The 18665-nt window shown below is 39.3% G+C and overlaps 1 protein-coding gene across 1 annotated transcript; it reads right to left on the bottom strand.

The window, feature by feature from the left end:
• Nucleotides 1–172: 172 nt before the first annotated feature.
• Nucleotides 173–10870, bottom strand: grk5 (G protein-coupled receptor kinase 5). Its single transcript, XM_068705567.1, has 16 exons — nucleotides 10758–10870; nucleotides 9481–9564; nucleotides 9215–9327; nucleotides 8427–8504; nucleotides 8247–8344; nucleotides 8072–8164; nucleotides 7789–7852; nucleotides 6096–6236; nucleotides 5617–5807; nucleotides 4873–4910; nucleotides 4280–4369; nucleotides 2924–3132; nucleotides 2705–2842; nucleotides 1421–1558; nucleotides 917–1048; nucleotides 173–631 (listed from the first exon to the last, which is right to left on the bottom strand). Exons 1-16 carry the CDS (start codon nucleotides 10807–10809, stop codon nucleotides 542–544), a joined length of 1749 nt encoding a protein of 582 aa, XP_068561668.1. The 5' UTR covers nucleotides 10810–10870; the 3' UTR covers nucleotides 173–541.
• Nucleotides 10871–18665: the final 7795 nt, after the last annotated feature.

Genomic DNA, 18665 nt, shown 5'->3' with positions numbered 1-18665 from the left:
AACTCAAGGCTTCAAAACATCCACAAACCAATGAGTGACGTCACGATGACTACGTCCACTTCTTATAAACAGTTTATGGTACAAAAAAATAGAATCTGAACCACCACACATTAAAAAAAAAAGAAATCTTGTTTATTCAGCCGTTTTGGCTAAAACAGTGCAACTGGTGAAATTCATTTTACTGTCATATGAAGTATCTTCATACTGTGCTACTTAAAGTACTTCAAGTACTTAACAAAATACATCGTTTTATTTTAAACAATGGACGTGTTGGTGCGTGAAAAGTAAAATTATACAACTTTTTTTTTTTATTAAGTATAGCTGATATATCATATATATGTAGCTGTAATACAAACCCAAAGAAACCTATGATGTGATTTACAAGGAAGAACCGATCATTGCTGCTCCGCTGGGTGTGTTTACTGTCTGTAAAGCAATCTGTCCGTCCGTCTCTCTGTCTGTCCGTTCGTCTGTCTGTCTGTTTCTCCGTCTGTCCGTCTCTGTCTCTGTCCGTCTCTCTGTCTCTCCGTCCGTGACGTCCTCACAGCGACGTGCTCACCATCCCTGACTTCATGTAGTTCTCACTGGAGATCAAACCCTGTTTGCTTTCATCTGACACATCTGGATGTTGCTGTTGGAGGAAAGAAGTATTCAGCCTTCAGATATAATACACACTTTGAGAAACAGTACACGAGTAGTGGACAAATGTACTTTTACTCAAGTACTGTACTGAAGTTCCAATTCAAGGTACTTTAGCATTTCTATTTTCTGCTGCTATATTCTTCTCCTCCACCACATCTCAGAGGTACATATTGTACTTTTTACTGTACTACATCTCAGAGGTAAATATTGTACTTTTTACTGTACTACATCTCAGTGTGGTAGTAGTACTTTTACTGCAGCAGTACGTTCTTACTTGTCTGCGTAAGAGTCGGTCCAGCAGGCTACGTTTGGGGTGATCGGGGATCTGGGAGAAGTTGAGGTCAGAAGATCGAGATCCATCAGGACCGAACTGATTGAGCTCCCTGAAACATCCCGTCTCAATGATCTGAGGAGGAGGAAGATGAGAAGAGGAGGAGGAGGAAGATGAGGAGAAGAAGAGGAAGAGGAAGATGAGGAGGATAAAAAAGGTGAGGTTCATAGATTCTGGACAGACATCCATGATGTAACTCATATGAATACATATATTAGTACGTATTAATACATATTAACTCATATTAATACATATTAACTCATATTAATACATATCAACTCATAATACATATATTAGTATGTATTAATACATATTAACTCATATTAATACATATTAACTCATTAATACATATTAACTCATCATACATATATTAGTACATATTAATACATATTAACTCATTAAAACATATTAACTCATATTAATACATGTATTAGTACATAATAATACCTCATTCTGCCACGTTATCGGGTTGCTGCCTGTGATGAACTTGGAGTAGAAGTCGTTGTCCTTCTGGTCCAGAGTGACTCCCTTCACTGTGGAGAACTCCTCGATGTCCTGCACGTCGCTGCAGTACACCAGTCTGGGCTGCAGGAGGAACCACGTCACAGTAAGCATTGTCAAAAACACACCATTTATCTAACAGTACACTTACTCTCATGACATACATTACTCTCTCTTTTACTTGAGTATTTCTATTTTCTGGTACTTCAAATCTACTGAATTTCAGAGGAAAGTATATTGTACTTTTCACTCCATTACATGTATTTAATAACTTGAGTTACTTTGCATATTCAGATTAATAATACAACTGTAATTATCTGCTATGATTATTACAGATTAAACTACCAGCAATATATCAAATAATTAAAATGAGCTCCACCTTTACAACCTGCAACGCTAATGCATCAGTTTAACTGAGCATACTTCTTGTGTACATATATCGATATTCAAATGATATATATATAATTATAATTTGAATCATTGTAATATATATATATATATATATATATATATATATATATATATATAAATATAAAAAATATATAATAGTTTTAATATATATATATATGTATATATATATATATATATATTAAATTATAAAATATATGTAATCATTTTAATATATATATTTATATTAAATTTTAAAATATATATAATAATTTTAAGATATATATATATTAAATTATAAAATATATATAATCATTTGAATATATATATATTTTAAAATTAGTTTTAATGTCATGTAGTAGCATCACACTGTAACCGTGCTAAATATATACATACTGTATATATTTAAAAGAAAACAGACATTGGGCCTCATGCAATAACTTTTTTCGTATTCTTTTCTTAACTTTCTCTGCGTACGTTGGGCTCGTACGAGTGAAAACTCTCCTAACTTCACATAAATGTCTAAAGACGCGCTCTCCTCCAACAGAAGCAAGTCAGCCACTGACCTTATTACACACAGAGAGAAGTTAACTTTCAACTACTGCATCAGATCAGATTTAGAATTATATTCTAATTCAAATTGCAGAGTCAAACAGGAAAAGGCGACATAACTATGAAGGGTAGTATAATTCATGTAGAATTTTTCAAACTGAAAAGTAATGAAATATACAATCCGTTAGTAAAAGACGTCAGATTATGTAACAACAGGTAATACACACGTGTGCAGGGACATTATTTGTGTCTGAACCATTTTTAAGATGGATAAATAATCAGTTCACTTGCATCTGGTTTGAATGGAGGCTGAACGAGTCCAACCTCCATCATCCTGAAGTTGACTTTTTGGAAGAAAGGATGCGACTGTACTTCTCTACCCCCCGACATCCGGCATCCCAACCTCTCTTCTGGATCCTTGGTGAGCAGCTGCAACACAGGGAAATAAAAAAACAACCTGTCAGGATTCCTGGAAAAGACTTAGAATTTGATCCGGTTTTCTGGACTTACAGAGGAGCAGAGGTCTTTCACATCCTTGCTAAACTTGTTGTCGTATTCGAGCTCTTCTCTCTGAATCCTGCGCTCCATCTCGGGGGGTTTAGGATGCTCTCCTCGCTTCCGGAACGGAGGCTGCCCCGCCGTCATCTCGTAAACCAGGCAGCCGAGGCCCCACCAGTCAACGCTCATCCCGTAGTGCTTGTGGCTGATCACCTCGGGGGCTGAAACAAGGACGCAAAAAATCAAACAAAACTCAAAACATTCTCAAAGAAATACATTGTTTTGTCACCTTCATACTTTTGGAAATTTTGTTAAAATTGCTCATAAACCTGAAACTGATCTCATGTTTCATATCTGGTTCTTTGGGGTGCTATGGCTTTTAATATGCTCTATATCTGTTGTATTGTTTACTCCCTCATATTCAAGACTAGAGACTATTTGGATTTCTGTAATTGGAGTTCTATAACAGTTAAGAAGAGGTCCGACCTCTCTGGAAGTAATTAACCCCAAAAACTGGAAACATCACTATGCTGATGATAACATGCTGTACGTTCCTGTCTGTGTATGACATTTTGGCCAACAAAATTATTTTAAATTTGTAGATGATCATATGGGAGCCCTGAGAGGAAGTGAGAAAAACAAATGGTTGTGGTTGATCCATTTCCATTGAAGTGTTTGTTGTTGTAATACTAATTTTGGCCACTAGAGGACGGTGTGCACCACTACTCCACGTTCTAAATAGTGCCAAAGACGTTCCTGTTCTCTTCCAGGTGAGTTTTAATTCCTCCTTGAGCTCTAAACACACATGAGGTTGTGTTGTGTTTCAGCCTCTTGTGGCAGAAATGAGTATTACAACAATAAACACCCGGAAAAAAAATCACCTGGAAAAATGATTTCAAAGGTAAAGAATGAATAAATTAAAAAACAAGACAATTTAGATCAGACTTAGTAAATGGATCACCAGAGTTGTTTTTGTCTCACTTCTCTTATGTAGTTATTATATAACATTTACTCAAACAAGGAAAGGTTGAACCTCATTTTACTAAATTATTTTACACATTTTTATTCCTTTTCTTTTCTTTATTTCTTAGTTTATTTGTATTGTATTGACTGTCTCACTGAGCTTTCTGTTATTGTTGTTATTGTCTTGCTTTTGCTGCTTTTGTCTGTCAAAGCACTTTGTAAACTGTTTTTAAAGGTGCTGTATAAATAAAGTGATTTTTATTATTATTATTACTATTACAGTCTTTCACACTCAACCCTTTAAATGGTGGTGTCAGATAAGTCTCTGAGGGTTCAGGGTTTACTGCTGTAGGGTGGACATTTGGGATCCTCTGGAGACCCACACTGTGAGGTTTACATACGTACCCATGTATCCCAGCGTGCCCACCGTGCCTCGCACCACGCTCCCCTCAGATAACCTCACAGACAGGCCGAGGTCAGAGATGCGGATATGTCCTTGAGGAAACAAATACCAACAAAAGAAATCTGCTGTTATTATGATGTACTTTCCCTTGTGCTTAATTCATTCTTTACTTCCCGCCCCTCCAGCTCTTACTGAGGCTCAATAACCACGTGACAACTCTAACCGCTAATGAAAACACGTAAAACCGAACACGCTGCCAGGAATGCAGGAACAGGTGTAGAGAGGGCGTCTTAAAATAGACACCACACCTGATTACCGCAGACCGCTCACTTCCTCAACCTGCCTTTGTCACTATACCGTCAACACGATCATCTAGCTCAACTCGAAAATGCTATCATTACATCATTCAAATAATTTCTTTTCCGAGCTAAAAATAGGCAAGCCAGAAGTAAGTATAGGCTGTCGTCATCGTGTCACAGGAGTTTTGAATGTGATCTTCTTGTTGGTTATGGTTATGATTGAACATTAGTTGTGTCTGTAGATCGAGTCACTGCACTCAGAACAAACAGTCTGTGTTTACTGTGGCAGCACGTACCGTTGTCATCCAACAGAATGTTTTCTGGTTTCATATCCCTGGAAGATCAAAAACAACATTTGATTCAGAGATGGGACTTAATGCATTTATGATAATCAGTAATAGAATGTAATTAAATACATTTACTTAATTACTGTACACATGTGGGGTACTTATGCGTTAGTCTTTTAAACTAAAAGATTTATTGGACAGCTTTAGATACTTTCAAAATCAAGATGTTTGTGTACAAAGCATTCCAAAAAAATTATAAAATATGACGTGTTATTGTGAATAAAACTTCTCAACAGTTTAAACGAGTACAGCTGAAACAATATGTCAATTAAAAGAAAATCAATCCAAAACTGTTTTGATGGTTTAAGTTATTTTTCATATAAAATCATTCCTTGGCTGCAGATTAAATAATGTAAATGTATTAGGAATAATGTTAATGTAATGTTAATGTATTAGTTCTGGACTAAACAAATATGGGTCATTTCTCTCTATTTTCTCTATTTTTACAAACTAAACAATCAATCAATCAATGGAGAAAATAATCAGCAGATGAATCCATAATGACAATAATCATTAGTTAAATGTTCAAAATGAGCTCAAGCTCAAACAACTACAAAAGTAAAATCCTTCTTTTACATTAATGCGTGAGCGGGACTTTTACTTGTAGTGGAGTATTTTCACAGTACTTTCACTTACCTAAAGCATCTCAATACTTCCTTCACCAATGTTCCCTTAATGCAGAAATACACTGACCTATATAATATTGAATTCTGGTGGAGGTGAATTAAACCACAGCAGACTTCTGCAGCGTAGAAGCACACCCTGTCTTTGTCCAGGCCGGGTGCCCCGATGTTATGAATGTGAAACTTCAAGTCCCCGCCGCTCATCATGGTCAGAACCATACAGAGGGAGTGCTTGGTCTCATAGGCGTACGCCAGATTCACCTAAATGGAGAACGAGGAAGTGCATGTTGAGAAAGACCCAAAACTAACAACATATTAGTCCATCTTTTAATACTCCCTGACTTCCTGTCTGTGGCTCTAAGATCATTTTTACTGAAGACGAACATTTTTTAAAAACACAAATATATAGTTCCATCAGTAATCTCCTAAAACACTCTAGTACTACTCACTGTAGTTTTTTATCAAACAAACAGGAGGAAGTAGTGCATTTCTTTGGGACTATGGAAGAGCTTGAGTGTTAAACAAAAAGCGTAACTGTGTTACTCTCACCACAAATCTGCTGTTCAGCCCTTCCAGGATCTGTTTCTCGTTGAGAGCCATGGTTTCTCCTTTCCTCTTCTTCACGTGAGTCTTCTCCAGCTTTTTGCAGGCGTACATCATTCCTGTGGCTCGCACCTGACAAGCCCACACCTGAGAAACGAACGCAAAGGATGAATTAAGATTGTGGCACAAGACTTAGTATCGCACTTTCAGGAAGTCAGAGGAAATAGAAGTTGTTAGAGATATATTCTGAATTATTAAGTATGGGTCGAGCTCAGACTGCAACCTCCGGTTCTGACGAGTGAAGTCGATGCTTCAAGTGTTAAAGCTGCATTCTCTCTAGTGTCCATCAGGAGGCGACTCCTCTGGTTGTATAGAAGTCTATGAGAAAATGACTCTACTTCTCTCTTGATTTATTACCTCAGTAAACATTGTAAACATGAGTTTATGGTCTCAATCTCTAGTTTCAAGTCTTCTTCAATACAGCATGATGTTCATTTAGTAAATTATGGTCCATTTAGAGTCAAACAGACCATAAAGCAGAGTATGCTTTGGGGGCGGGGCTACACAGTAGCCACGTATACGCTGTCTCTACGTCACTCCTCCTCAGTCCAGATATGGTCACTTCCTGTTCACTGGCTGCAAAAAAAAAAAAAAAAGATGGCGACGGCGAAATCGCTGAACTCGAGGCTTAATAACGTCAGTCCACAGACCAATGGGTGACATCAGACCCTCTCGTTTCCCCAGCGAGGACTCCCAACACGGCGGCTCTCAGCCGGGGATTGGTGGCGCCTCTCACACTGGGCAACTCCTGAAAAAAGGTGAGAGTCCAGCCCCTCTCCAGGAATTTGATTCCAGAACCAATGTTATGGGTGTATGTGATGCTGCTCCACCTCCCACACCAGCTCCGGTTCCTTTACCCGCCAGAGAGGGGTTCCACGACCCTAGAGCTATGTCTGCTATGCCAGGGCTCCCTGCCTTTTGCCAGCTGCCCCGGTTCACAATGCACCTGACCCCCAATGCCTATCCTTGCACATGGTTGGACCCCAGGGAGGCTGCCCCCTGTAGATTCATGTGTCAAGATATGCCCACCGGACACAAGCTCCCTTGCCCAGGTCTGGCTCCAGAAAGAGAACCCCAGGTACTACAAATCCTTTCTAGCCGATTCATATAGGGTCAGTAAATCGTCTGAGATTTGTGTTCTTAGATCGACAGTTGTTGCTGTTTGTTAATATAGATAGTTAACAGAAAAGCTGAAGAGACGGGGGTATGCAGCAGTACCGGTTGTTTTGAGTCGACTTATAGAAAGAGCTTCTCATAAAATGGCTCAGGTCCTGACAAACGCTGATCCCAGCAACTTGCTGGGACAGCTTCTGGTTTTTCTGAAAATGATGCTGGTGGGATGAAGAGACGTCAAGCCTAGCAGGTAGTTCTGGTTTTATGAACGCAGGTTCTGAGAGATCAACTCTTTCTACTGAGGTAACAACAGGGATACTGATTCTGGAGTTTTGTTCATGACATAATTTGAAGCTGAGTAAAATTCCCCTCCTTTCCATTCTATTGTGGCTCAAGGTAGAACCAGATATCTTAAAACCCTGACAAATAAAACCCAAATGATCTGTTATTTATATTTTTCATTTGTGTGAAGCAACTCTCAAAGAGATATCCATGACAGAGAAATATCAGGTGACGGCAGGCTTACCTCTCCAAACCCTCCTTTCCCCAGAAGTCTGTACTGTCTAAAGGTCTGCTTGGTGATGGGCTGCCTTGAGGAGAAACACAGGTTGTTGTTTTCATTCTGAATTGATCTGTTTAAACAAAAAACTAAAAACGAAGCATTTCAAGTACAAGCAGATAAACCAGCTGCCCAACCAACAATTTGTTTCCTTGTTTCCAAGCGCACACACACACACACACACACACACACACACACACACACACACACACACACACACACACACACACACACACACACACACACTGACCTCTCCAGCATCTTCCACTGTAGGAAACGGTCGAAGAACATGCTGTCCTGGTACTGGATGAATGGCTCTCCACAGAGGTATTCGTGTAGGTTTCTAATACACAGAACAGAGAGGTTGGTTTTGTCTTTAAAATAAGTAATTATATGCACACATATAATCAGAAGTGTGAACTTACTCCCTGCAGTCGTGGAAGATGTCCGTGCAGGGGTCGAGCTCCAGACTCTCGATGCAGCTCTGTTCATGCTGCAGCACAACGGACACACACTGGTTGGACTGAGGGGACACGGACGAGGACGTTAACACAGGAAGCGTTTCATTTAACTTGTGAAGCATGTTTTCTGTGTTGTTGTCAGACCTGACTCCAGAGGAACCTCTGAATGATGCTGAAGCCGAAATCTTTCCTCTCCTCATCTGACTTGGTCTCAAAGGCGTCCTAAAGGAGACGAAGAGGACACAGTGTGAGGAAGCAGAGCACGAATGTGCACAGGTCAGTACATTTTATCCAGCTCCAAGATATTCTGGATAGATATTGGTTACCATGTCATTAAAACTAATATTGTTTTTGCACTGATCACATCCTGTGTGCTGAGCCCGTCGACGTTTAAAATGATATATCTGCTTTAATATCAAAGATATCCGACACACACATCTCTTCAGTTGCTTATCGAAAAGAAGTCCGTCCAACATCCTGTTTCCTCTTGTCATTCTTCCTCCAAACAAACGTTGGTCAACTGCCAACTGTTTTCATAGTTTATGTATCAAGAACAACTTGAGTAAATGTTGTGAAACACAGATGATGCTGTCCTCACCGAGACGCTAGAAATAGCTTTTTAAACTGAGTTTTATAATTTAACAGTTTTCGTCTTCATGTTGCATATTCTTCCTCCCTTTTTTAGTTATTCCATAAATGTTTTAGATGTTTTAGCTCGTTTTGCATTATCACAGTGTGACAGAACTTAATTAAAAAAGCTTTTCCTGCAATGCAACGATGAATTTATCTGCACAGTTTCCTCCCACACTCGATGACTTCTCTTCACATAATACAGCATTATTTAATGTGTTACAGTTACAGATACAGTTCACGTGAGCAGGGTTAGTCTCAATCTTTATGAATGTTCAATGCTCCACGGTTTAAAAGTGTACCAGAGCATCCTGCAGGGAGATGTAGTTCTGCAGATCGGCTCGACTCCGGCAGAAGAGCTGAAACAGTTTCTTTCCGATCGGCTGCTTCACACACAGACTGTGGTAGTCTCGCTCTGATGGAGCAATAAAACAGGATGTGAACTCATGCAGCAAACCCACAAACATGTATGGACTTCTGACACACACACACACACACACACACACACACACACACACACACACACACACACACACACACACACACACACACACACACACACACACACCTATGTCCAGGTCCACACACTGACTGATGTGAGGGAAGCGCAGCATGTCTCTCCATTTGATGCTTCTGCCTTTACTTCCTCCTCCTACAGGAACACAAATGAAACATTTAGTTAAGGCAGGGGCGTCGTTAGGCCTTTTTAGGGGGGCTGAAGCCCCCCTAAAAAGTTGTTAACGATTGTTACCTGCTTACATTTAGGTTTACTTGAGGCAAATGAAAGGGAATATTGTAGTGGGCTATGTTAACACTATCTCTCTAGTATTTCAAAACAATAATATCAGTCCCTATAGAATGTTGTTGTTTATAATCAGTTAATGGTATATTTGACACTGAACTCGTTCGTCTTTATCTCAGTGATAGTGTCCAAATGAGCATAAAATATCACTGGTATGTAAAAACTACACAGACAACAAAATAGATGTAAATGTTGATCAAAATCGTATTCCCTTCTGCTCATAATAAAACAAGTAAACAACTCAAAAGTTGACACTGTCAGGTCCATTCTCCATCCATTGTGTGCGGTCCCTTTAACAATTAGGATTTGAGAGTGACGCAGAGCAAAATCACACTCTTTCTGATTGAACCAATCTGTGAACTGTCTGAAACAATGGATATCCGCCGCCCCAAAAAAAATTGCCGCACGCTGCGTGCGCAAACATGCCCCTCCCCTTGGGGCTAAGCCCCCCCCCCATTCTTTGAATCCTAGAAACGCTCCTGAGTTAAGGCCTTAAAACTCAAGAGTTACACGTCTATCATCAACAGTGTTGTCATCAGAACGCATGCGTAGTGCAGCTCGCGCGTGCCTAGCCCGTCAGGTTTTCAGACAATAGCATGTTCCACTACAGAGGAAGATCTATTTATAGCGCAGGGACAGGTAAGCAGAGCCTGTGGGACCGCATTGCTCTGCAAACTTGCTTTCAAACGTTAATGGTCATGTTGTCACTGCAACGTCACAGAGCGACTTTTCACAAAACAAAATGTGTTTACCAACAAAATAAAAGTTCTATGCATGGTCTATTCACGGAACCTCAGGGAGAATTTAACAATAATTCACTTTGATGAGAAATGTCTCTGATGCACAGGTTAAATCTTCTGCATGAGGATATTACATGTTTGTGATCAGTTTTTGTCATTTCTCATCTTTCAGCGTGTTGTTTAGAGACGTCTTTGTCTGATCGAATATGAATATGTTAAAGATGAAATAAAACGCATTAGACATCCTGTTGCATTGAAGAAGTGACACAATAACTTAAATTCTGTGTAAACAACAACTCTCACCTTCTCTGGCTTTAATAAGCGTGTTATTCGCCATCATGCTTTCAATCTCCATGTCTGAATAAAAGGTGTCCCGGTTTATTTCTCCCAAAGCTGCGGTCCGATCCGGTACTCATGCACAGACTGTAATAAACACAAAGTAATCACAGCCACGATGAATAGAGTCCAGTCCAGTTGGTTGAGTTGAAGTGACGGGGAGTGCCCGCTTGGCTGCTTGCTGTCACTAATCAATGGAGGTGCGGGGACAGCGTCCTCCAACCGCGGGACACGCCCTTGTCTCAGAGGCAGGACAAAACCTGATCATCTTCTGAGGGACGAGCTCCCATCAGCTGAGACTCAAGACTGAGTTTAAGCTGATATTCATGAGGGGCATACTTCTGGAGTGATGGATTTACATGTAGGTCATCAAATGTAGATTTACCAGAGAGAAGTACTCTAGTCTTTTACTGAAGTTAAAGTTTCTGTGAGGAGCTTTAATCTGGTCCTGAACCAGTCTCAATGTAGTCCTGGTCCTCTATCAGACCTCCATCAGTACAGAGACCATCAGAGAGAAGATGGTCTATTTCTATAGAGTTATTCTTAATGCTCATCATCGGAGCCACCGGGTCGTATTCTGGTGAAACCAGATGACATCATGCAGGTTCACCAGAACCTCCTTCAGCTCAGACTCCAGCAGAGACCTGGTCCACCGTGGTCAAACCCAGATCCTCCAACAGAGACCTGGTCCACCGTGGACAGACCCAGATCCTCCAGCAGAGACCTGGTCCACTGCGGACAGACCCTGATCCTCCAGCAGAGACCGGTCCACCGTGGACAGACCCAGATGTTAGTTTAATCTAACTAAGGAGTACCTTTTGGTGTGTAGGAGTTTTGAAACCCGTTCTGATAAAATTGGAGTTCATATTGTCAGGCTTCACAAAGCTCCTCAGACATAGTTGTTCGTGTTGGAGTTTCCCTTCAGCTCGACCTGTTCAACCATCTGGAGCTCCCAGTTAAAGTGAGTCGAGTCCCAGAAGCACCTCTAGGGGGTGCTGTGCCTTTAAGAACTGCACATCCTCTTCTTCATGGAGTTCAGCTGCAGAAGGTTTAAAAAGAAGAGTCTGGAGACTTCGTAATACGTTTGACTACAAAGTGATAACACTCCTGTCAAAGCAATGCATTTAATGTTTCTATTGTTTGAATTATTAGTAACACCTTTTATGTCTATAATGCATCAAACACACTTATAATGTGTTATAATCTGCTTATAGCACTGTGTTGTAGGTATATTCATAATGCAGGATGACAATAACCAAAAGTGTCTGTTTAGCTTCATGTTTACTCCTCTTGGGTCGTTTGTAATAAGTCAGTGTGAACCAGGACCGGACCAGAACTAAAAGAAATAGAGTTTCTTTTTTCTTGGCACGAGGATGAAATAATTTTGATGAAATAATTTTTGTGTTATTGTTTTTAAAATGAAACACTCACTGAACAAATCAACTGTTTGGAGTCACACGTCACCTGTTCCCCCACTGAAACATTCCACACAACCATCTACAACCCTCAACCGATTTCATACACTTCAACCAAGAGTGTTGATATTTTTGATATTTACAGTAATCTAACTTTAGCATCAAAGAAGAATACAACGGTCTGATAAACATGGATGTACTGACCTCTAGTGGTGAAATGAGAACACTGCAATAATAAAAGAGCTTATTGTTATTAGAGGACGTCCACTTGTTGTGTTCCGACTTTAATTAAATTCTATTGTTGTGATTACTTCATAAAAACATTCAAATAAATCTGTTTCTACTGATGCTGCAGATAAACAACGTCTCAAAGATGAACTGGGATGTGGACAATAAAGGGTCTAAACTGTAAGAACTCACTTTTATACTTTAAAGGTCCAGTTAGTCACTGTTAGAGGATCTACTGGATCTACTTTAACTGGTCCTGAACCAGTCTCAGTTTAGTCCTGATCCTCTATATGAACCAGTCTCAGTTTAGTCCTGATCCTCTATATGAACCAGTCTCAGTTTAGTCCTGATCCTCTATATGAACCAGTCTCAGTGTAGTCCTGATCCTCTATATGAACCAGTCTCAGTGTAGTCCTGATCCTCTATATATACCAGTCTCAGTGTAGTCCTGATCCTCTATATGAACCAGTCTCAGTGTAGTGCTGATCCTCTATCAGACCTCCATCAGTAAATAGACCATCAGAGAGAAGATGGTCTGTTTCTATATAGTTATTTGGTGCCACCGGGTCGGATTCTGGTGAAACCAGATGAAATCATGCAGGTTCGCCAGAAACTCCTTTAGCTCAGACTCCAGCAGAGACTGGTCCACCGTGGACAGACCCAGGTCCTCCAGCAGAGACCGGTCAACCGTGAACAGACCCAGATCCTCCAGCAGAGACCGGTCCACCGTGGACAGACCCAGATCCAGCGCTCCGGAGGGATGAGGAGGACTCAGCTCCCGGCAGCAGCAGCAGCGTCTCCTCCTCCTCCTCCTCCTCCTCCTCCTCCTCCTCCTCCTCCTCCTCCTCCTCCAGGAGTAGAGCTTCTCCTCTCTGGGAGCCAACACCAACACCAGCTGCTGGAGACCCAGGACGTATTGCTGGACCTGCTGGAGGGAAGGGAGGCACAGGAGAACCAGAACCAGGACTGAGAGGGGCAGACTGTCAGACCCTGCTGCAGTAGAATGAGAGATTTTCTAAAGGGAGTCTGGTGCTCAGAGACACTACCACTTTAGTCCACAGGGGGAGACAGAATCAACACTAAATGAAAGTTCCTCGTAGTAACTTTAAGTACAAGTTGTGAATGCAGGACTTAAACTTGTAGAGGTTTTTTTTCACAGTGTGGTATTAGTACTTGTATTGTAGTAGATGATCTGAATACTTCCTCCACCAAACTGGATCATACTGGATTTTAATTAAATTGATTTTACAGACTAGATACACATATTTATAATTACTTGAAGCAGAAACCGTTGGTTTCCCTCTCGTGAGGGAGGATTTAAACGGAGTGAGTCATCTGGTCACCTCTGTGTTTAGTAACAGAAGCCAGAAAAGAAGCTTTGTGTGTCTGCTTCAAATATGGAAACAAGTTCTCGGTCAAATTTGGGATCCGTGTCAAACCGGTAGATGGACCACTTTAAGAGCTCTAAGACGAAGCTCCTCCTGTCTGCTCAGAGGACGACACAAACACTCCAGAGATCTGAGAGACAGAGAGCTTCAGCTTTAGATCTCTCTGTTAACAACTCAACTGAAAAAACACAGAAGAAAAGAGGAAAGATCTATTCAGAGGCTTCTTTATCACATTTACCCTTTATTTACTTATCATTTATTTATTTAGATGAAAAGTAAAAGAATCAACAAACACTGGTGGAAAGTAACTAAGTGCATTTACTCAAGTACTTTACTTACAGTAAGTAGAACTTTAAAATGGAAAAGTATTTCCATGTTCTGGTACTTTTTACTCCACCACATGTACCTTTGCATAATCACATTATAAAATGTAATACTTATTATTATTATTGATATATACCAGCAGTATATAAAGTCATTAAAATGAGCTCCAACTTTACCAGCGTCAACATTAACGGGATGAACACATTCATTCATTTATAATCATAATACAATAACATCATGTGTAATAATACGAGTACTTTTACTTCAGTAACATTTTGAATGCAGGACTTTTACTTGTAACAGAGTATTTCTATACAGTGGTAAAGTACTCCTCCCCCTTTTTAATGCAATACTGAATTATTTCTCCTCTTCAAGCCTCTAAAAATCTTTGAAATGAAACAATGTGAGAATAAAAAAGTGTTTTTGGGGGTTGAAAGTGTTAAACTCACATCCTGTGATGATGCAGACCTTGCTTCATTTTAAGAACGATTCTAGCAGCTGACATTCTCACTGCCTAAACACTCCTTCAGCTTCACAGTGTATGAACTGTTTAACATGCATGATGTGTGTGAACTGTTTAACATACATGATGTGTGTGAAGGATAAATGTGTATGTTCAGAAAACATGCTATTGTGTCTGTGTCAGAGGGTCACGTGACACAAATCAACCTCTCGTGTTCAGAAAAGTGACACATTCAAAGTTTGCATGAGCGAGTTGTCCATCAGCTGGAGAAAGCGGTGACACATACATTAGATCAGAATCACATGACGCACAAGAGGAAGCTCAGGGCCTTTTTGGCTGAGACTTCCTTTTTTGTTGAACACCACCATCAGCATTTAGGAAGGAAGGCATGTGAGGAAAATCTGTAATACCTCAGGAGCACAATTCTGTCTTTTTAGAGGCTGGACGGTATGATGGTGGGAGATTTCACAGAGCAGTCAGATGAGGCTGTGGTGGGCTGCTGCTCTGTGCCTCTGTGTCTTTAACGGGAATGAGGCGATCATGTGTACGCCCAGTAAGAGAGGAGCTCTTCATCGCTCCAAATTCAACCAAAGCCATGAATAAAGATATGGGAGTCGTTAAATACCATCGGTAGTTCGGGGGTTTGAAGTTATGTTCCCCGGAGGCGTCTTCTAACCGACGGGGGGAAAAGGTTTGGCGTGACCGAAAATTAGTTTCCTAATTACACATCCAATTAGCAACGATCACGACAGGAACAACGTGACCACTTCACACTCAGAGTCCACGTCTGCTGGTCCACCGCTGAGTTCAGATTATACACATACCAACACATTAAACATGCTTAACTCACGTCGAGTGTGAGACGGTAGTTCTTAAAAATAATAGAAGACGAAAGTTTTAAATAATTAAAATCAGGTGCTAACAAACCAGATGATCAAGTCACAATAGTTTATAATGATAACTTTATTTATATAGCACCTTTTAAAAAAGATTACAAAGTGCTGAAGTGAGAAGATATAACAGCAGAAAGCTGTGAGGCCCAACAATAAGCAAAACTAACTATGGTCAATATCAAATAATACTGAAAAAACAATGAAACCAACCAATACAATAAGATCAATCAAAAACAAGTATACAATTAAATACATTTAAATAGAATAAAGTAAATAAAATTAAATAAAAAAGATAATTTAATAGAATTGAATTGAATTAAATACAATAAAATACAATAAAATAAAATAAAATAAAATAAAATAGAGAGACATTTGTCTTTCATCGTAGTTCTTCTACACGCTTTGTTTCAACTGGTTGCGATCTGCAGGTTCACCACTAGATGGCGCAAAATCCTACAAACTGCATAAAGTACAAAAGTATCCCCGAGGATCAATAGTCCTGTGTTCACCTTTATGATCAGTGATGAGTAACTATTCAGGTATCAATAAAATGTATAGGAGTAAACAGTACAATATTAGTAAAAGTAGAAGTACCACAGTGTAGAAATACACAAGCACAAGGCCTGTATTCAAAAGGTTACTTAAGTAAAAGTACCAAAGTTAAAGTAGTCACTATGCAGAAATATAGATATTGTATTGTTGTATTATAATTATCTTCATAATGTATTGGTTGATTTATATTTATATTAATAATCTTAATATGCAGATTAGTTAATGCTACACTGTAAACAATTGCTGTTAATTTACAGCCAATTTTCAACACTAATCTACTGTATTCACGTAATACGGTTCTGTACTGTAGTTAGCAATGCATTGTGGGCTGGCCCATTTGAAGCAACAGCACAGAGGCCCTAAACAGTATCCTAATGTTTAAAAACTACAGTACACCGCAGTATTAATTATATATTTATATTCTTATTCGTAGTGGTAACGTAGCATTACCAAATGGGAATGGTGAAGGCAACATTTCTGTTGACTCAGTGATCAGAAACAGCTGCTCACTGTAGTTTTCATCAAACAAACTGGAGGAAACAGAGAGTTTGTTAGGGACTACTTTTAGGGGTGGATGAATCCACATCTGGTGCTCTAGTGAGTGTTTGAGGCAGCAGGATATAAAACGTCCTTAAATATACAAAACCACTTCTCAATCTTAATTTGTACCTTTTCTTTATTATAATTCCTCACACTTTGTTATTTGTATCAGTGGATTTTGTGTGTTTTTTTTGCTGAGTAAAACACAAGTCATCTGACTAAAATGTGACTGCATGAATTTACATGTATTTAGGAAACAGGAAGTTTTCATCACGCCCCCCCCCCCTTGCAGAGTATAAACACACCCAACACGCCCTACTCCTCTGCATCCATCACTGTTCATCCTCGGACCTTAAAGCACTCTGCAGCTCTGCAGAGGAAACTTGAAATAACATTTTATTATTATTGATTATTGATTATTGGCAGCATGGCCATCAATAAAGCCAAAGTGGCGATTGGATTTATAGTGGCAGGGTCTCTGACGGTAGTCTTCGGAGTAGTTTTCCTGTTTGTGGGACCGGTTGTGATGAAAGACCAAGTGATCAAAGTAAGTAACATACATTTCACTTTTTATTCAATAAAGGAGGTTTTTCTTCAGAACAACACATTTTTCTACATTGAACAATTTATTTTAGACTTCCCTGAGGACTCGCATGTTAATTCATTTGATATTTCACCTCATCGAGTGAATAAAACCTAATGTGTGCTGCAGCTTCTTCTGCAGACTTCACGCTGACATGCTGCTCCGTCATGGACACATGAGGTCTTTAGTGTCGGACCACGCCACTCATGAGCACATGTAGTCCATCTGTACGTTTATTATTGTAATAACCAAAGTGTTAAATCTGTTTAGGTGGCTCAGCTGGTGACTATAAGGCGCAGATAAAAATGTCAGGATGCTGAATTAATTGCTAGTTTCCACTTTTATTACTTTATGTCTTATATGTTTGTGTTTGTGTCCCCGTCTTTGTTCTGTATTGTTTTAACACTTTATAGTGAAGCCAAAAAACAGTTTTCCGCAATTTGGGATAATAAAATTCCTAACTTAACTAACTGAATTTATTCCATGTGAAACTTCAGATTCCCTTTGGTGATATTGTTGTGTTCCATGCGGTCTAAAGGAGTGAACAACTTCCAACAATAAAACAAAAAGAAGAGACAATAAATGAAGGATTTCAAGATCTGAAACAAAATAAGGCAACTGTGACTTTTGACTCAATCATTAGTTGTTTTTTCACAATAACTGTAGTAATTTCCTGCTGAAAAGACTTAAAATTGGAGCCATTCAAACTTCTATGTGTCAAAAATAATTGCCAATCTTTGTATCAGAACTTCTTCTTCTTCTTCTTCTCTCTCATTAATCATCTCCTGACCCCTCATATTTATCTGGCGGCCCTTTGGAGGGGCCCGACCCCTATGTTGCGAACTCTACTAACCGAAAAAACTATCAATGTAACCTCCATTCATGCAGACAAATTATGTTCGTCACTCTTAAAACCTGCACCGTTTTTGGTGTAACGCGCTTTTAAAGTTGTTGGTGCTAGAGAGACATTTTAAACTAGATTATTATTCTAAGCATGAAGAATAAAAATAAAAAACAAAGACAGGATTAAGTCACTTAAAGTAATGAATGTCAACACACTGAGCACAAATTCTTTAATTTATGTAATTTGCTGGTTTTTAAAGTCTGTTGAACATTTATATTTTTTATATTTTTGTGTTTTAAAGTCTGTTATCTGTGTTTTTATTCTGGATAAATAAAAGTAAATATAATATAATTGTATATTTATGCATTATACTGTATAAATCCTGTAATTGTATTGCTGGTACTTTAAGTATAATTTGCTAATATACATATATTTATATTACTGCTATTTAAGTAGGATTTTGAATGCATGACTATTACTTGTAATCGAGTACTTTTACATGATTGTATTGCTATTTGTACTTCAGCAAATAAACTTCTTCCACCGCTGTTGTATCAAAGGTTAAAAATGTGAGAGTGAGCGCTGAAGGAGCCGGGACCACATTTCCCAGAATCCTCGGCGCGGTGGAGGCGTGGCAAACAGAGT

Source organism: Cebidichthys violaceus, unplaced genomic scaffold (genome assembly GCF_023349555.1).
Source record: "Cebidichthys violaceus isolate CVI_PGR_0920_01 unplaced genomic scaffold, fCebVio1.0.p SCAF_12, whole genome shotgun sequence".
Lineage (NCBI taxonomy): Eukaryota > Metazoa > Chordata > Actinopteri > Perciformes > Stichaeidae > Cebidichthys > Cebidichthys violaceus.
This window is presented reverse-complemented; position numbering and strand designations above follow the sequence as displayed.